A 20,494-nucleotide genomic window follows, 5' to 3' on the forward strand; every position below is an offset into this window, starting at 1 on the left:
TCCTTCCTCGCAGAGCTTGCCTGCCCAGGGGCAGGACCCGACACTGGCCTTTGTAGAACCTCATCAGGTTCCTCTCCACCAGCTCTCCAGCCTGTCTAGGTCTCACTGAACGGCGGCGTAGCCTCCTGGGGTATCTGGTGTAAAAACTTGTGTTCTGTGCCCATGGAGGTAATTCATTCAGGAAACACGAAGATAGTTTTGCAATTAATTCTAAAAGGGCTTTAAACCTAGTCTGAAACCTTAAGTTTTATATGAACCCAGCCAGCCAGTGCTTGGAAGACATTCCAGACAGGCAGCTGTCCCCTAGGACTGCTCACCAAGGATAGGATCTGCTGAGGCTCCCAGATCCTCAAGAAGAGTATTTTTTGTTCCAGAAGAAAAATGCTCCCTCCCAGTCTAAAGATTTTCTTGCCTTCCACTTCTAAACGAATACCTCTGAGTTTCTGAAAACAGTTTTTCAGTGATGCAGAGCAAGCAGTTTCAGTCTCAGAAAAAGGACTCCTACACGACCAGAATCTGATCTACACAAACCTCAGTTACTGGTTGTTTCTGAGACCTGCAGCTCTGGTTACAGATAGATGATCCCTTTTTATCCCTCCTGTTCTGCCTTTGCCACTTTTATGGTACTTCAAAGATGTATCAGAGCCTGGACGGCACTGCAGCCAGGAACTGCGCTACTGCAGGCTTTCCACAGAATTCCTGGTTGGAATTGCTGTTGTATTCAAGAGGAGAAAATAGATGGGTAGGAGGAAGACTGGAGCTTGTCAACAGATTAAGTGAAATTGTAACTATGATGAATATTACTTCTGTATTGTCCAGTCTTAAAAGAAAATGATTGGCCGAAGCAAACCAATTAGTGTGGGTTTTTTTCTTTTTTTTTCTTTTTACTTACTGTGATGATAGGAGCCATAATCCCTATGTTACCAGGATGCGCCTGGGAAAAGTTCCAGTAGGAAGCTGCATCATCCAGGGCAATATTACATCTCTGGAAGGCTCCTTCCTCATTTCAAACAGTAACGATCTCACGTAATTTGGGTTAGAAACGGAAAACAGTTATGTTTTGCAGGCAGGCAGTGACACAGCACACTGGCTTTGCTGCGCGGGGCACTGACCCGGCTCAAGGCCGTGGGGCTGGGGTCCCCGGGGTCCCCCAGGCACAGCCGGTGGCAGGTTTGTGGGGGTCCCGGCCCGGCCGGCCCTCCCTCGCCTGGCACACGGCTCTGACGGCGCCGGGCTGCGGGGCGAGGCCGTGCCCCTTCACAGCCGGGGGACGGGCACAAACGGGCCCGCTGCCTCCGTGCGGCGGGGGCCAGCGCTGACCCGCACCGGGCGCAGCCGGGCCGTGTGAGGGGCAGCCGGGCCCGGGCGGGCGGCGGGGCCTGCAGAACGGCGGGGGCAGCCGGGGCCAGGCCCGACGGGGCCAGCGAGGCCGGGCGGGGGCAGCCGGGGCCGGGCGGGCGGCGCGGCGGCTGACGTCAGGACGGGGCTGGCGCTGCCCGCTGGCGGAGCGGGGCCGGCAGCGGGAGCAGGCCCGGCAGCGGCAGGTAGGGGCGGCGGGGCTCGGCGGGGGCCCGGCAGCGCCTGGGCACGTCGGCGGGCGGCGGCGGGGGCCCGGCCCGGGGCGGGGACACGGCCAGACCGCGCGGGGGTCAGCGGGGCGGCGGAGCAGGCCCCGGCTGCCGGGGCCGGCGGGGGCTGCCGCGGGGAGCGCTGGCGGGGTCCCGCCTGACGGGCCCGGCTGCCGGGGACGCGGCGGGTGCCGCCCTGGGCGGGCAGAGCGGGGGGCGGGCCGGGGCCAGCCTGCCCCGGGCGGGAGCGGGGGGCTGCGCGGCGGCGCCCCCGGGGCAGCGGGGGTAGGCGGGCCGGTGCCTCTCCGTCCGCCCGCTTCGAGCGCTGCCGCGGCGAACGGCACGTCCCGCAGCGGGACGGGGCGTTGGTTAGCGCAACCCAGGCGCGGCCTCACGGGGAAGCGGCCTGCGGGTGGCCGGCTGCGGGGCCGGCGCGCTCGAACCACGGAAACCGGCTCGAGGGCTCGGGGGGCCCGCACCGCTGAGCGCTGCGCAGGAGCCGACCCGCCGCCGGGGCGGGGCAGCGCTGAGCCCTCCAGCGCCCCCCAGCGGCCGCGCTGCCCCCCAGCGCCCCCCCCCGTCCTCCTAGCGCCCCCCAGCGGCCCCGCCCCGGGCTGGCTGCACCGCACCGCTCGGGCCGCTGCGGGCTGCGGGTTCAGACGCTGGATCTGGTTTGGAATTCGCTTTTCCTGCCAGCCAGCTGGTGTGAGAACGAGTCCGCTGGAAAAGGCTGGTGGATGTTCCACAGTGGATTCTGTGCCAGAAGGAAAAACGGCGATTCCAGGGGGTGGGAGGGAATAGCCCCACCCCTTTGCTGCATTTACACCTAACTTGAGCTCAGTTTAGGCAGCTACTGCTTTTAGATTTCAGTCACCAAGGAACTAGGTTGAGGTTGGTGATAAATTGATTTCTCTTTGTTTAAATCCCATTTTCCGTGTTGGTTGCGCCGAGCTACTTTAACAAGCGAATAATACTCAGTCGTGACCACTTGCCAGGCTGGCTTCCAGCTCTGCAAGTGCTCTTTTAGACATAACGTGGGTTGCTTCTCAATACTGTGTAGAACTTCAAGTAAGTGCTTGTGCTTAAAAAGGACCAGAGAAGAATATCTAATTGTTTTTGCACCTCCTACTTCAGTACCGACAGATAGTTCTGTGTGATTCCTTGCTCTATAGCCAGAGCTGAAGTTTTGGGCACTTCAGCCTGTGTTGGGAAGATGCATTTGTTGCATCCAAGATCACGTGCAAGGTGATCAGCTTGCACAGCTGCTGAAGCCTTTCACTGTTATAGCCCCAGATAGCTGTGAGACATTCTGTAATCACAGGCAAATCTTAATTTTTCAAGAGAAATGTTTTCTTCACTTCTTCCCCGTTACATGTCTAAGTTAAATCTAATTATGCTGTTGTGTAACAAGAGTAGGTTTAAAGGCAGCAGCATACATTCAGTGGCCTAATCTAGCACTTGCATCAGAACTGAAGTTCATCCAAGTTCTTTATTGGCTCTTAGACTATAAAAAGGCCTCTGGAAAATGTACAGTGATTGCACCTTGGCAGGGAAACTAGCAGACATGGAAGCTCCATTGGAGGGACCCATTCCTGTGAAAATGAAGAGCAAGACGACTGTTTCCCTGTAAAGGAAAATCCCAGGGGAGAGGAGCATACACTGAGGTGGTGGGACAGTGATGCTTTGGTCCTTTGTACCACTTTGTTACTTTGGAAGAGTAAATTGGCCTCTATTGCTGGAGCTTGTTCTCTGTCTACAGGTGACAATGGTATACTTAGACCTCAGGGCAGGTCAGGGTGACCAGGATTACAGCAGGATAGGAGTTTGACGCTCCCTTTCAGTGAGCTGTCAGCTAAATGTTTGTTTTCCCAGCAAGCTGGTTTATCTTGGGAGTTTAAAGTTTACCTGCAGGTGGTTCTTACCATCACACCCAAGCCTGTGAAGGATGTGGCGTTCCTTCAGTATGAAATCCTGCTGGCTGTAGTCTTACATGTTACAGTATTTGCCCTGTACTGTGGAGAGGACACAGCTACAAGTAATATCCAGTTGATGGCATCTATCAGAAAATGAGTGAACGCTTACTAACTATATTTTACTAGAAGATAACAAAACTTTCTTCTCTTAGTCCCTTCCCCCGCCCCCCCCCCCCCCCCAACCTTAAACACATTCCTTGTCTGAGAGGAGTTCCTCTGTCTATTAAACCTATGCCACTTCCCCCGCCCCGGCCCTCTTCTTATGCTGCTACAAGTAGAATGTTATCTGGTAGGTTTAAGTACCTGTCTCTCATATTGGCTTACAAGCCCCACAAATAATTTATTAAAAAAAAAAGGCAGCCTTCTCAAGGGAGGCTTATAATGCTTCTGTTCTTGCTTTTCTAGCTCAGTCGCATCCAGATAGTTGTGTTTTTATTAATCCATTTTAGAACAGTAGTCAGAAGGCCATTATGCTATAAAGTAAAACCACACTCTCTAATACACACTGTAGTTGATCTTTTTTCTTTAGCATGCTCCTAAACCAGAGTGCAGTGGCTGAGTGCTTAATGTCACGTGTGATAACTTGAATTTAATGCAGGGTCCTTCCCCTGCCATTGCAAGCTTCATTTAAAAAGTTGAGGAGAAATAATCTCCCTTTATGGGCCCAACTTTTACTTATTTCAGTTAATCTGGGAGGGAGCTAGTGACAATTTGGAAGAAAAAAAGTCATAAAACCAGCTTTCTCCTTCCTGTTGAAGATGAAACTTTCAGCTTTTGATTTGGCTGGACTTTGAGCCAGTGAACGAAAAAAAACAGAAGAGGAAGTACAGAAAAAGGGAGGTGGGGAAGAAGTGAGGGAGGTTAGTAATGTGAGAGTGCAGAATACAGGAAGCACACAGCACATAGAGAGAACAGCTCTGAAAGGAACTGGTGAGTCAGGGAACGCTCACTCCAGTCTGTCTTCCCAGTGTCGCAAGAGTGGTAGCTGTAAGCTTGTGCGTTTTCCTGTTAAACTTAAAAGCAGTCCCTGATAGTCACGTTGGATTGCTACAATTGCACGTTTGTTCCATTTGTTAAGTCCTAGAATACTAGTTGTGCCTCACTGGGTATCTTCAGCTGAGACCTACCATCTCTGTCTACAATACACGCAGCTATAGTATCTGATATTATACCTTGAAATGCCTCTTTCAAATGTATTACTGCGAAATACTGAAGCCTGCTTTTCTCCCCCTCACCTTCCTCTTCCGTCTACCAGATTAAGCAACAATGACATTTGTGAAGAGCGGATGGCTGCTCCGGCAAAGTAAGTCATGGGCCTTTTACCTCCGTTTCTCCCCACTGTGCCTTAGCATCTTCAAAAACATCAGAGCAACTTAGTAATTCCCAGGGCTTTCTTAAAACAAGTTTCTAGCTCTGTGAGTGTTTTTTGGTTTGGTTTGTTGGTTGTTGTTTTTTTTTTTATCTTTAGGACACTTTACAAAGTGCGTTAGGACAGCATTTCCATGTGACTTTTTGGGTATACTGGTGTGAAACAGGGTATACCATATCTGACGCGTCTGACTGGCATTCGGCTTCAGATGCTGCTCTGTAATTAGTACTGTATAAGTGGAGACTTGGAAACTTTACTTGACACCTTAACTTAAAGTCTTCAATTAGTCATGCCCTCTGCTTGTTCTTGCAGCAAGTTAGAACTGAAGCGCCAGGTTATGCACTTGAAAATAAACTCAGTTGTGACTTTGAATACTAGATAAAGTATGGAACCCAATCCTGTAATGTTCCGAAGTAGGGATGCTGTGGTACACGATTTTGCTTGGCACCTCAGAATGTCTGGGGCAGCTGTGAAGGATTTATTGGGTTATTTTTTATTAACTTCAGGACACAAATACTTCCCAATATGTGCCCTTAAAAGTGACTGTCTGATTTTTAAGGTACTATTTTACGGCGTTGGAAGAAGAACTGGTTTGACCTGTGGTCTGATGGCCGCTTAATATTCTATGATGATCAAAATCGCCGTGATATAGAAGATAAAATCCACATGCGAATCCATTGCATCAACCTCAGAGTGGGGAATGAATGTCGAGGTAATAATGAAACCTTCAGGATCTGTGTATTCAGTTTCTCTACATTTGCAGTGCCTGCCTAGCGTACCATTTACAACACTGCTGCAGTAATAAATGTGCCCAAGGTGTGCAACTTCATTGTTGTTAAAGAAAAACAACCCATCCCCTAAAAAAGCCCCAACCCAACCAGCTACTAAATTCCCCTATAGATACCCAGGGCATGGTATCACCATGTGACAGATTAGGTTAGGGTTTGATACTCCTTTTAAAACTCAGTGAGGACAGTGTACTATATATGCAGGTGGCAGGCATGCACGCAAGAACAGGATGTTCACAGTAGACTTGTGTCTGATTATAGAGTGTTACAGGTGTAATTATAGTGCTGGCTGGAGTGAGAGGCAGGACTAGAAATGGGAAACCTCAGCAGATATTTTTTTTTCCAGTTATTACTAAGTTCACTTCTACCACTTGTTAGTACTTGATGCTGACACAAGTAAAGGATGTACGTATTGGGAGAGCACTTATTGCAAAGTAAGAATTGGTTCTGCTGTGAGACATTTGCATTTCTTAGGAATGATGTTCAGAGCTGCTTACTTTCAGGAGGCTGAAGAGTGAGAATGGGTTATTTCCTTCTGTAATTGGTTCTGATGCCGTGGAAGGCAGCTACAACTGGCCCTAGTTTATTTTGTCTAGACTTTTGCATAAATGTCTCCATTCTTGTAAATGTATCGTGAAATTCTGGTTATAGATATTTCATAACTCATGTCCTTTTTCTAACTCAGATTTCCAGCCTCCGGAAGGGAAGCAGAGAGACTGTTTACTGCAGATTGTTTGCCGTGATGGGAAGACAGTCAACCTCTGTGCAGAGAGTCCAGATGACTGCCTGTAAGTCTGCCAGATAATACTGGTTTTGCTGCCTCTTCCTCTTTTATCTTTGTTTTTCTTTCTCTGCCTGATGATTTTTCTTGCTTTGGACTTCGAAGACACATTTAAAGGAAGTTTTCAAGCAAGTAAAAGCAGGCTTTCAGTGACAAAAAACATAGCTCTCCTATAAGAAGTTGTGTAGCTCATGCAAACTAACTGCAGCTGAATTGACTGAAAACACTGAAGGGTGAGGAGGAATAAAAGAATCTTATTAAAATGGTTAGTGCAAGATTTGCTGAACAGATTTTTATTTTTTTCCACTTTTCCCATTCTTCAAGTAGTACATGATCCTGCATAGCCCAATCAGTAGTGAAAGGAAGAATACTCTATTACGATGAACTCCCAGCTGAGCTTGGCTATGTATGGTTAGATAACTCCTATCATCAGTGTTTGCCCAGTACGCGTGGTGCAGCAAGCATGCTCCCAGCCGTATGGTGTGGGGGTATCTGTGGGAAGTACATATACCTTATTTTCAACCTGTTATAACATCAAGATCCACACTCTCTAGTCAGCACAGATGCAAGTGTCCAGGCAGGAGATAGAACTTCTCTGGTCCATCTCCTCCTATTACCTAATCCTGAGCTGGTTTTGGCTGCATATTACCTAGCTGTTGTGCTTGCAGGGAGGCCTTCAAAACTGCATCTGTTCCTTCTCATGTTCCTCTTCATGCCTTTTTAGCTCTGCAGAGGGAGTAATTATTTCTGAAGCTTGATGTAACACCTTTGTGCATGCATTGTAGTGTATCATTACTTTTTGACATGTGCAGTATCTTAAACTCTGCTCCTGCAGTACCTCTGGTTGCTAACCTTGGTTTTTTCATAGTCCTAAAAAGAAAAAGTGGTGCTAATTTCTATCAGTGTTCCAATAAACAGTGGGTTGTTTTTTTTTTTGCAGGGCATGGAAAATTGCTCTCCAGGATGCCAGAACAAACACAGTAAGTGTACTGCCTAGACTTTATACAGATAAAGAAGCAGCACATCAGTGTTATGTGTGGTCCAGAAATTTTCTTCTGAAATCATGTTCCATCCTTCTGTGCTGGAGAAAAACAGGGTCATGAGCATGATGGTAAGGCTTGTCAGTGGTGAGAATGATCCTCTGGAGCACAAGCACTTGTGGTCCTTGCAGCCGAGTCCAGGCAAATAGATGCTGGGTGGAAGTGAATGGTTTCAGGGAATGATTTCTCTGGGTATAAGTGAATGTTTGGGAAGGTCTGTAAGGGAAGTGGGCATTGAGGCTATGGACAAAAAGTAAATGTTCTGCAACCAGTAAAAATGCATTTTTCACTCCTTTTCAGTACTAGCTTTCCTTAGATGGCTAGACTGAACCAGCTAGAGATGTTTGTGTCTCATAGGGAAATGCTGGGTTTTGTAGAAGCTTATCTCAGTTCTTTATGGGTCACATTAACATTGCCACTGTACTGAGGCATCTGTCATATGATGTAGCTTAGATCTGTAGATACCCGAACCAAACACTTGTCATAGCAAAGCTACCCTGGACACAACTGCCTCTGACTGCAGCCATACTATGCTGCTTCATGGTGTTCAATGAGAAGTGAAGGAATTGTCCTCACGCAGAGGGGACAACACTCATGGTCTGTCTGCCCTTGGTTTATACATTTTATCTTGCTTATGTGTGAGATGGTGACTCCTGGTTTCAGGAGTTAGGAGCTGCTGCTTGTCCTGTCTCTGACAGCTGCCAGCCGTGCTAGATGGCATTCAAAACTTGCCAGTGCATCACCTTTGTCAGCCAAGGCAGACCCCTGCTACTGAAAGTAGGGCAGGTAGCTCTCCGCACAGGTAGTGTCGAAAATTAGCTCTTCTAAAGCTGTTAAAGGTCTCCAGCAAAGACTTGAACTAACCACGTAACTGGGTTTGAGTCCATCTGTAGGTGTCTGATGCAGCTTTCAAAAATACCAAACATCCAGCAGTGCCTCATAACTTCACTGGAACAGCAGCAGGGTGATCACCCTACTTTGAGAATTATGTCATTTACAGACGTTTACCGGCTTGTGTTGTACAGAGTTCCCTGTAGCAGGACTGAATAAGTTTCCTGCTAAGATACGAGCATTTTGCTGGACTTTTTCTCAGGTGGTAGAAATACTTGTTTCTACATATAGTGCTTTCAACAGTATGTTTCGAGCAACAATTAGAGTTTCCACCACAAGTTTGAGCTGGGATATAAGCCACAGTATGCCCCCAGAAGTCTGTCTACAGTACAAAGGACAATAGGAACATTCTCTATTGAGCTAATAAGGCATTCACTTTTAAATTAAAAAAGGGAGCTGTTTTTTTTTTTCTTGGGATAGGGCACTGACTAAAAGCATCACTGTAGCTTTCTGATACTAGAGGCAAGAACACAAGGCTACTGTAACAAATCTTAATTAGCTTTGAGAGCTCCTTGTAGATGGACTGAAGTAAGTTATCACCTTTGCTTCATGGCTGCCTTCAAGAAGGACCAGAATTATAGGTGGCATTGCAAAATAATTCCTTAAAAACAACCAAGCCCCCCCATATCCCTAGAGTTAAGCCTCTTTTACCATGTATTTTTTTTAAAGTCTCCTCACAGCCAGAAAGTGAGAGGTGGCTAAGAACTGTAACAATGTTCTGCTAAAAAGTTCAGGTGCTGCTTTTGGCTACTGCATTTGTTTCCTTTATCTGCCCTTGCAGAACTTGGTGATACCACCCTAGGGTGCCAGGAAGCAGTAGCTGAGTTGTAAAGACCTTTTTATCTGAAAACGAAGGATGAACAAGAGGGTAATTTCTAAAACTGAGGCTATGAATGGTGGAAGCAGTTGCTGTGCTTGCATGTACACATATGCATGTATGTGCACACACACAGGTAAGAAATTTTGTGGCTCCTTCCTGTGGTTGATCAGGCATGTGTATTCTCCCAGGTCTGCTCTCCAAGTTGTTTCTTTTTGTAGCACTTTATAAGGTACTCACTGCTTCCTTAACATGTAGCAGATCTAAAGGTTACTCTTTCTTTGGAGTCATTCAGTTTTAATCCTTGTACTACTCTTAACTAGCTATCTGTAGGAAAAGGTGCTAACTGCTGTATTCCCGTGCTGTTTAGGGCTACCTGGGATCTGATGTGATGTTCGATGAGACAGCCATTTCCTCAGCCCCTCCTCCCTATACAGCTTATGCCACACCATCACCTGAGGTAAGAGTTGCAGTCAGGAAGTATTAAAATAAGTGAGGTAACATAAGTGGCTGTCCTTCAGGCGCTCAAACTGTATTCCCAAAGTGCTGTGTTTCACAGTTGTATCCAGCTTTAAGGTTTGTACGAAAGCAGGGTGAGTAAGGCACTAACAATCTATTGTCACTCCTATCTTGCATGGATTTCCTTTGAAAGAGATGAGGCAGATCTAGTTGGGAGGTATATAAAAGGGTGGCTGCTCAGTCAACTTGGAAAATAAAGCTGCTCAGAGACAGAGCAGAAAATATTTGGCTGATCTTGAAAGATACTGGCCATGCAGCTTGTAACATAAGGAGGTGTGACTACACTTTCACATTGTGTAAGCACTGGAAGGATATAAAATCAGGAGTTTTAAAAATAGGATTTAATGACTGGAGCTGTCACTTTTAACACAGAAGGATTTTGTTGTATCCAAGATATCATAGCAACACAATAACTCTAGCTCCTGGATGCAGTGTTCTTTTGCAGTGGAGAAGGAGCAGCACTGGGGCCAAACCGGTATACACTGCGGATTTCTGGATGTTCTGAGTGATGTGCAGTGGTACATAAAGGGGTGGTTTGGGGTGGTGTTACTTGTTGCAGTATAGCTGCTCTGCTCCAGCCCCTCACTGTTAGAAATAGTTGTTAAGACCTAGAGGTGGTACTGGGAGCTTTATCAGGGCTAGTGGCAGTCCTTTCTTTTTGGAGAACAAAATTGCTTCCAAAACGTACAGCTACAGAGTATCTGTCCTGCATCTGACATTTACTTGCAGTGTGCTAGAGGAAAGTTGGTTGGAGTTTCGGATCAGCTGCTGCCTACGTGGCACTTCTGAGCAGTCCAGAGAGCTGCTGTTGGCATGAGAGCAGAGAGGAGAAGCCGGTAAGGCTGCTGCGGCTCTGCCTGATGATCCGGGCTTTGCCTCTGCCATTCACCATCCAGGAAGGCTGGAGGTGGAGTGCTGCTTAGAAGCACTAATTTTTGCAAGCAGCAGTTCTGAATCCTTTCCAGGGACTAGGCAGACTATATCATATGGACTAGATATTTTAGTGGAAGTTTGACTGCGTTAGAAATGAGGGAGAATTGAACAGAGTGCAAAATCGGGTACATAGCAGAGAATACCTCTGTAATGGACATGTTTAATTTCATCAGGTTTATGGGTATGGCTATGATCAGTACAACGGTGCGTATCCCCCTCCTGGTCCTCAAGTCTTCTATGCCTCCAATGGACAAGCTTATGCTGTTCCCTATCAGTATCCATACCAAGGTAATCGGTATCAACCATATCCTTCACCTTCCTATAGAAGTTATTTGTGTCAGTCTTTCTGGCTTTAATTATATTAATCACCATCGTTTACCACCCACCACTCCTGCACAACAGAGTGATAGAAAGAAACATGACTTGCAGCTGGAACCAAGTGCTCTTACCCTTCCATGACAAAGCAAGTGCAGTGAAATTTGTATTAAGTGATTTAACCTTCCCAATGTGATCCCAACATACTTAAATTACTTCATAAACTCTTTATGAAGTACACAGAAAACGATAACTACAGGAGGCAGCATGTTTTCTTAGGAAAGATAGAAGAGCCAGAACAATATTGATTCAGTACTCCATGACGGGCATTGATAGAGCTTTTGATTCATCTGTTGCTCTTATACCTAGCTTAATTATTTCAACAGTGATGGTCAGCTATGACCTCAAAATTAAACGCAAGTTTCAAAGGTAAATCCACACCCAAACCATGGTTGTAACTGGTTCTTGTCCCACATGCTGGTATTGCTGTAAGGCAGTGCATTCAGCCTTGTGAAGTCTTCTGTTTCTCTGTTCAGGTTTGTATAGCTTTCAATCCCAATAAAAGAGGGAAGAGAGTAAAATTTTAGGGTGTGCTTTTAAGCTTAGTCAACTTAATTTAGGATTAGCTTTGCACAGAGAGCCACAATCCTACAGAACTGGGGCTTTAGAGTAGTACAGGTAATATAAATCAGAAGATTTAACTTACTAATTGCTTATGATCTGGCTGTGCAAACAAGAATCTCTATTCAGAATCTTTCTCAGTTTTGAGGGAAATTCTTTTCCATCTGACATTTGTCAAATTACTTCCTTTGCCTTTTCCATTTTTTATTACAAGGGAGGTGCATGAGCCTAAAGCTTTTAAAGCTTTCTTCATCTAAGTTGGTGAAGTCCTAAGATACAGAGTGTATATATGCAAACACAGAGGAAGGTGGGTTCTGTTTGTTCTCAGCAGCTGAAAAGCAGCAGCTTGTTGAAAGTCCCAAGAACTATTTTTAAAAACTAGCAGCAGGCCTAGCTTCAGATACCTCTATCATAAAAATGCAACTCTCCTAAACAGTTTGCAAGTCCAGTGTGTTAAGATACCAGTTTTAGGCTGGGCGTAGTAACCAAGCCTTGATGTTTTCCTTCACTAGAGTTACTGCAACTAAATCTCAGGGGTCAAGTTCACCCCTGGCAGCTAACTTAACCCCTGTGCTTTCAGCTTCATTGCTCATTCTCTGAATTGGCATAATCCTCCTCATGAGGTTCCCAGTCATGCATTGTTGAGAGTCAGTGAGAGCTTTTTCCAGTTGTGTTAGCTGGATCACTTCAATATCTGTTACAAAGAACATTATGGTATCTTCAAGAACATTCAATTTTCCTGAAATGTCTGGAAGGGAAAGCAGTACTGTATGGTTGCTTTGCAGGTAGAAGATAAGTCACAAAACATGACAGATGGAGCTTGTACAAGTCTGTTGCAGAGCAAGGGTCAGTTGGTGGTGTCTTGAGTCTTAGGTTAATGCCTTGCTACCGGGCCAGTCTTCATCTGGAAAGAAACTTAGCAGCTGTCACCGCACAGTAGATCAGTCCAGTATGTTAGGGCTGAACTGAAGTAGTAGGCAGTAATTATAGAGTGAATAACTGGTACGCAATTCCTGACAAACCGCTGGCTTAAGAGTTGCCAAAGATTTTTTGGCAGAAGGAACTACACTATTTGCCTTAACTTCAAGGCTGAATCCATTTTTAAAGCCATTTCTTGCATTAAATCCACTAAGTGTTGGATAGAATGATGCAAGTGGTTCATAGGTTCTTTGATAATATTAATGCAGAACAATGTTCCATTTTATGTTTATGATGAGCTTTTCTTCCAGGTATGGAACTCTTAAAAGGCTAGAAGTATTGCTAGACCTCTGCATTTATTTAATAAATGTGGAGGCTGAACCCAAAGCAGAGATGTATTTTACCTTTGTAGCTGATATCACCTTAGTGTTCAATGGACGAAAGAGGGTGAAAGAGTGAGCATGTTTTGAAATTGCAGTGTGTGGTGTTAAGATACACGTTTCTTTTGCCCTCCTCCTAATGATCTCTTATTGCCTAGGACCTTACGGCCAGCCCCCTGCAAACCATGTCATCATCCGAGAGCGTTACCGTGACAGCGATGGAGACCTTGCACTGGGCATGCTTGCTGGAGCAGCAACTGGAATGGCTCTGGGATCATTATTCTGGGTCTTCTAGATTACCCATTCCTTATCTTTGTAGTTCCAAAAACCTTTATTGTGTGCAATAATATATTGGCAATGTTGTTTACTGTTAAACTTTAAGAAATGCAATAGTTATTTTTCAGTAGTGACATCTTAATAACTGATTCTTAACTGTCTTATGGAGAGTTTAAAGGCACCATTTAGTTAAGTGATTGGAGATGATGTGTTGCTCTAGAATTCTGTTCTGATGTTTGGAGTTATAAGGATTTGTACTGATAAGGATGAATGTGAGCACCAATGTAACATGGTAGCAGTTGCTAGCTTTATGAATAGACCGTTACTATAAACACCATAGAAAAAATTGATTTTTTAGGGGGAGTCTAAAATCTGGTCCAAATAGGAGGTTGACAGGGGCCCTGCATTAGTAGTTGTGTACTACTGGCTTCTAAACATTCCCTGGACAAACATATAGCTCAGCAGAAACTCCTTGGCATTAGCTAGTCTGCCATGCTTGAGGATATTTTTTGTTGTCCGACTTGCCTGCAGATGGTAGTGTATTTTCTTAGATGGAGTCCTATACCTGCCTCTCACACCACCCAGGTTGTCTTTGAGAATGTATAAGCAAACCACAAAAAGCGGCAGCACTCCTCAGTTCTTTTATTCTCCCAGAAATGTGAATGACCAGTGGCAAGGAAGACCAATGTTTGTTGTTCCACCAACCTCTTTATCCTGAATCTTCTCTGGTCAGCTGGAAGTAATAGATCTCTAGCTTTGCAAGCGGTCTTTCATGTCTGTACAGTTGCCTCGGACACTGTACCGAGTGCATTACTGAGGAAGAGGCCATTGTCTAGTGCCTCTTCTCATTACTGCTATCGCTCGGCAGAGTCTGCAGGAGGAGAACCAGCTTGAACAACCCTTGCTTGCCCTGTTGGGCCTACCAGAACCCCTCTGCAGGCAGTAATGGTCAAGAGGGCAGAGATAACCAGCAGAAGTAGACCTTGTGCACAAGGCACTTTGACACCAGCTGCCTTGCCATGGCTTGGAGAGAAGGTCTCCAAGGTTTCCTGAACCACATTCATTATTTGCAACTAGTTCTGAGCACAGCTGAGCCTGGGTTTGTTCTGTGCACACTTTCCCCTCATATTCAGCAGGTCTCTTCTTCCCTTCATGGCTTGTTAAGGAAAACACTCCAAGGAACCTGGCTGGCTTTGCTTCTATGTCTGGTTCCTTATACAATGTGCTCTTGGAGGCTGCTGTGCTATGAACTGTAACCTGGAGTGCAACTGTCATGTGTGTTATGTGGCCTGTTATTTTATCCTGTTATAATCCATGCTGAGCTGTGCTTGGTAGGGGAAAGAAAGCTCTGAAGAATTGCATGTGTTTTGTTATTCAGGTAAAAGAGGCAGGGTGCCTACGTTGAGTTCTTTATAGGAAGAGGACTTACTTTTATACTTCCACTTTCAGCTTCCTGTATTAAAACAGTAATATGTTGCCTGTCTTATGCTTTCATTCAGAAGTAGGTTAATTTCCTTAAGGTTCATGGGGTTTCAGGTATGTCAGGAAAGATGAAACTGTAAATTTAGATCGAGCTGCAACCTTTTTCTTTTCATCCTAAAGCTGTCTTGGCTCTACCCTATGTATTTAAGCCATAGAGATCTCAGACAAGAGTGGGTAGCAGCCAGGGGAAGCACTAAGCTTTCATGACTCTCAGGACCAACCCAATAAACTGAAATGATTGGAAGTAAACAGATGGATGTAATCTTGGCTGCATTACTAAAAGTGGGCCTAATCCAGGGAACGTAAATTTCTTTTGAGAAACTTTGGCTTGGAGCCTAACACCAATGTGCATGCATGTCCTTTCACAGATACAAGCTGCATATGTTCTGCCAGTGGTATGTACCGAAAGGACATGCTGGAGGTTCAAAAGAGGACTAAAGCAGAAGTGTCCTATTGCTAGTCTGAACTAAAAGAAATGGGAGTACATTACTGCCGTTCTCTTTGAGGCCTGGTACCCTTGAGGCCAGAAGGAGATGGTGACTGTCTAGAACTTCAGTGAATTGTCACCCTTTTTCAGCCTTGAGAAAACCTCGAAGCTGACTACAGGTCTACACTGCTGTTCAGTTTGCGCTTTGCAATCTAGCCAGTGCTGCAGATTGCCTCCATCTCCTCTTCTCCCTGCGTGATATTTAGGGGTCGGGGAGAGTAAAACAATTGAACATAGTTGTGATTTCTTTTGAATTTCAGAATGATTGTGAAAGAATAGCACAAAGTGAATCAGCTAGTAATTTATTTTAAATTCAGTGTTTTATTGTGTGGTGTGGGGTTTTTTTAAAATGTTTTGCAGAGGGACATGTAAGTCTCTTGTGCTTTCAGGACATAACTGTATCTAGGTCTCCAGTTTCTTCGAATAATGCATCTTAGATAAAGACACTGTTCATTGCAAAACATTGCTGGGTTGAATTCAAAGCAAGAAATGATCTTTTGAAAAGTTCAAATTGAAGTATGTCTCCATTAAAAAAATAACCTTACCCCTTTCTCAAGGGGAAAAAAATAATTACAAATTGAAGCTGAAGATTCTAGTTCCATCTTTTTTAAATATAAAAATACAAAAATAATGAGCTATCTCTCTATCCTGCCAGCATAGGCATTTTGAAGCTAGAAAGCCAGTATACAAAACTGTGCTAGAGCATAAAATCAAGAGATAGGTGATACCACAGTGATGGGAAGAGGCAGTGCGTGTGCCAAGATCACTTTCCAAACAGATTGAAATGATAGTCCTAAGCAGGTGTTTGTTTCGGAGTGGTGCTGTTCATGATGCTGTGATTCCAGGGGTACCATAGCACCCAGGCACACACTTTCCCACCTGGGGACCAATACTTGCCATCCCTAAACTATGGGCAGCCCACAGCCACTACAGTGCCGCTGTTCTTGCCGGGTATGCTATTGGGTAAGGATGACTAAGTCTGTTGCGTAGCAGTTACAGTCCGTTCAGAATTAAATGTCAATGCTGACAGAGGTCACAAGGCTGTACTTTCATCTGTGACTAATTACTTTTGGATTCTTAGTTATGGACAGCTGGGCAGGGGCAGGCTTCCAAAGTGGGGTGGAAATGCTCAGCCTTCTGAGAAGTCCAGCCCCATTAAAGAGGTGAACCAGGGCCCTCTTCCCAAATTCTTAGTTACATTTGAAGACATAGCTGGTGGCTTCTTTGGCTTGAATGTGGGGGACTAGGGAGCCAGCCTCTTCTAGTGAGTGGGTAAAAGCTTAAGAACTAGAGGGGAGTGGGTGGGAAGTGTTTACATACAGAGCAGCTGCACTGACTTTTGGCAAAGACATCTTTTGTAGTGATGAAGCACATTCTGAGCTGCGTCTAGATGGAGCTACTCTAAATGTTACACAACACTGGCTTTATTTTGTTTGTTCTTCAGTGGAGATTCAATAGGTGATAGAACCAGCTAAGCAAGCTGAGTAAAGAAGAAAATTCACACTCGTGTTCCTCAGATATGTTTTTGGCTTTTCCTCTTTGTGATATGACCAGGATAGATACGTGTAAGTCACAGAGGGTAGCATGCAGCAGATGTTCCCCCCTACCCTGATCCTTCATATTCTTGTGCACTATTTTAGCTGCTGCTTTTACTCTGTCTTCATTCTCATTATTAATTTATAGCAAAATTTCCTTAGCAATAAAATTCATATTTAAGTGTAATTATTTTGTCTTGACATGTTTACTAGCCTTTGTTCCACATTTCTCATTTAGTTGGTCTGTAGACAGGTATATGTTTTTCAAAGGTAGAAGGCTTACAGAGGTTTTCTTTGCAAGGAAATGGTGCCGTGATTAATTCTGTGCACCTCCCGTCTTTCCTAAGCAATTACAAGGGTGACTACTTGGTAGAAAAATGAACTAAGACAACTGTGGCTGCTGAGTTACGGCTCAGGCTGACATACCTCAGTCATCTCAGTTGCCGTTTAATAAAGATGATGTAACATCTGTGAAATCAAAGTAACTCTGCGCTAACACCACTATAGCTATAGATTAGAATTAAGGCCTATTTCTTTTTTTAATGGAGTTGAAGGCTTTGACTCAGAAACGCTTAATCTTGGATGTATGCAGCGCTGATCCAGATTTACCATTTGACAGTGTGTTATCAAATCAACAGATTTGTACTGTTGAGTATTACAGTAAGCAGCTTGGAGCACAGATGTTGCTCTGGGCTAAATGCTACTGGTTGCTGTATCGGTATTTCCTGTTTATGAATTGCGGAGTTGGGTACAATCAATAAGTTTGCTTAGACAAAGACACTAAATGACCACAACTAGCTCTGCCACCTAAAGGCAATCTATCTTGTACGTTTGTTGGGAATTAAAGTGTTTGTCAGAAGGACCACAGTACATTTTGTAGAACGTTATCCTTGCTTTATGTACATTTTGTTTTTACTCTTGAGGGGTGGTGGCTTTTTTTAGCCACTAATCTGGGGGAGGAATAAAAACAAAAGTGCTATTTAAACCAATCAGTTAATGTAGGAGTACACATCGCTCTTCTCCCCAGCATGCTATGTTGGCTATGGCTTTTTATCAGTTGTCAGTGCTGTATGATGGATTTACCAGGCTAAGCAGACCATTGTGTACGCTTAACCCTGCCCACCAGAGCCTACCTTTACTGAAATTTCTCCACCTGAGCAAGTTAGGGAACTAAATTTGCTGTGCAAGGCTCCGCAGCTCCATACCTTCCTGAACTGCTGTGGTCCTGAACTGGCAAAAGCTTGGGGAACATGCTTTGCCCCGTTCCTGCTTTCCCTTCTCCCGACTGCATTGCCTGTCTGGTTTGTAGTTGCAAAGTGCAACCACAGTAAAACTTGGGTTGTAGTCCCAAAAGTACCTTTATTTGCTCCTCTCCTTCCTGTTGCAGTTTCACTACAAGGCATTGAGGTGGGTGTGGAGCATCCGCTGTTCTCTCCGTTTCAGCGGTGCTGAAAGCTTCCCCTGTTACGCTGTGAGCACATACTACCTAAACACAACCGCTTGTAACAATGGACTGACACCGGCGCACTGCTTTGGGGGTCTGCCCATGACCACAGGTTCCCTCATCAGGCTTCAGGGTTTTCGAGGCATCTCTAAGAGGCTCCAAGACTCACAAGGCACATAAAATCTCCAAACGTATGGGTGTTAGTAATTCAGAACGTAAGATCTGTGTGATGCTGATTTTTAAGGTGCAGGTAGTGGACGTTTCAGCCTGATGACACTAGGCTTAACGCGACTGGGTGCGGCAGGTGCGGTACCGGTACCGGCTGCTTCGCTGAGTACTTCAGGGCCAAAGTTGGCTCCGTGATTTGCAAAGTCTTTCGATACGACAGGTGAACTCAAGAAGAGCGTGAACCAGAGCTATCGCAGCCGAACACCCAGGGCGTTCAGGGGCCAGGGGCGTGTGGGGGCGACAGGGACCCCGCCGAGGCGTCCCCTCAGCAGCGGCCCGCAGGCCGCACACCCACCGGGGCCCGGCGGGCTGCGGCAGGCTCCGTCCATACACCGCCCGCACGGCCCCGGGGCCCGGCTCTCCTCAGGCCGGGCTCAGCCCCAGCCGCGGCCCCGGCTCTCCTCAGGCCGGGCCGGGCTCAGCCCCGGCCGCGGCCCCGGCTCTCCTCAGGCCGGGCTCAGCCCCGGCCGCGGCCCCGGCTCTCCTCAGGCCGGCCCGCGCAGCCCCGCCGCTGCCCGCTAGATGGCGGCGCCACACCGGCGATGGCCCCGCGGCCCCTCCGCGCCCGCCCGGGCCGCCGCCCCCCGCCCCGCTCCTGCGCTGCCGAGCGGCCAGCACGGCTCTGCCCGTCGGTCACAGCGCGGCGCCGGCCGCCGCAAGGCCGGGGGGGGGGGGGGGGGGGGGGGCGGGGGGGTAAGGGCCTTCTGCACCAATTCCAGATTTCCCCAGGAAACAAAGGCTCTCTTGGAAACGTCGCCAGCAGCCAGCTCCAGCTCCCCCAGCCGGCTCCCCTCCATCCCTGTCTGTAAGGGGGTACGTGGGGGTGGCCGCCGCGGCGCCCTGCCCTGCCCTGCCCGTAAAACAGCCCGGGACGAGGGCAGCCCCACCGCAGGGCAGCCCGCACCGCTGCAGCCCCCGCCAGGTAACGCTCTCCCAGCCTGGGGCTGCTCAAAAGCAGTTTTTCATGGGAATGCTCAGAGCCGCGATTGTAACGAAAGGCTATTTCCATGCCACATTTCCACACTCAAATCCCTAGCTGCTTCCGCCAAAGAGCTGTTTATGATAAAGTCACAGGATTTTTTCTGTTACTGGAAACACAAGGATATTTTGGCTCTCCTTGGCCTGCCAAGCTGGCAGATGAACTGGCTTTGCACTGATCAAAGTCCAACCCTCGGGCAGCTTGGAAAACTCCAGCCTCCTACCGAGGAGCGTTCCGCTGTGCATCGCCAGCCCGCTCTGTAAGCCCGAGGGTGGCCCGAGAGCCCGGCCTGGCGCGGGGCTGTGCTGGGTCAGTTTTCCCAGCTCTGTCACAGGCAGTTTGTGTGATGCTGGAAAAAGCCATTTTACATTGTCACATCTCACTTCCCTCATTCTCCAGAGAGAGATGGTGACGTGAAAGAAACAGACAAGTTCATGAAAAGCTGTAACCTGCTCCGCTGTGTGCTGCACAGAGGATACAGGGACATTGGCCTTGGTTGATGTTTTCAGAGACTTTTGATATGATCACAAATTAACAATTAACAGTGTTTCAATAAGAAACTGCCTAGAATGCAGGGCAACGGCTGGCAGTTCAACAGCATTGTGGTTTGGTTTGTGGGGTTTTGTTTGTTTTTTTCTTACCCCACAGAATATAGGACATGAGGTCTGGAAAACATTTTAACCCCTCCTCCTCATCCAAAGCAGACTCAGCTCCATCACGTTGCAACACGTGCAGCAAAGCCAGCTCTCCGCAGAATCCCGAGCCCTAGGAAGGCCCATGGTACACAACCTGTACCTGATGCAGGCAAACAAAGACTAAGCATTATTGCAAACTGGGGGAAGGAAAGAGAAAGAAGCACAATTCTCTTTGGACAGAGCTTTTTTTAAAAGGAAATGTTAAATTTCAATTTCCCTGTTTCAAGCTCATTTTAGCTATATAGACAGGAAGGATCAGTTCAGAAACTGTCTACCTTCAACTTACAGCAACACAAGCATTACAACATGTAACACGTTACCATCTTCCAAACAACTGCCTAGTTCAGCAGGTGGAGATGCAACTGTGTCAGGCACATCAGACCATGCATGATAACAGCCACATTCTGAACACATTAATTGAATGTCTGGATCGTGAGACTTTACAGACTGTACTT

At 46.5% G+C, this 20,494-nt stretch overlaps 1 protein-coding gene across 1 annotated transcript; it reads left to right on the plus strand.

Annotated features, from left to right (window-relative positions):
* The first annotated feature begins 1,425 nt into the window (after positions 1-1,425).
* Positions 1,426-16,880, plus strand: PLEKHB2 (pleckstrin homology domain containing B2). Its single transcript, XM_080409875.1, has 8 exons — positions 1,426-1,544; positions 4,797-4,844; positions 5,470-5,622; positions 6,384-6,486; positions 7,420-7,459; positions 9,598-9,687; positions 10,853-10,967; positions 13,072-16,880. The coding sequence occupies exons 2-8, from the start codon at positions 4,808-4,810 to the stop codon at positions 13,206-13,208; spliced, it is 675 nt and encodes a 224-aa protein (XP_080266001.1). The 5' UTR covers positions 1,426-1,544; positions 4,797-4,807; the 3' UTR covers positions 13,209-16,880.
* The last annotated feature ends 3,614 nt before the right edge of the window (positions 16,881-20,494 follow it).

Source organism: Falco punctatus (assembly GCF_963210335.1).
Source record: "Falco punctatus genome assembly, chromosome: 13".
Classification (NCBI taxonomy): Eukaryota; Metazoa; Chordata; class Aves; order Falconiformes; family Falconidae; genus Falco; species Falco punctatus.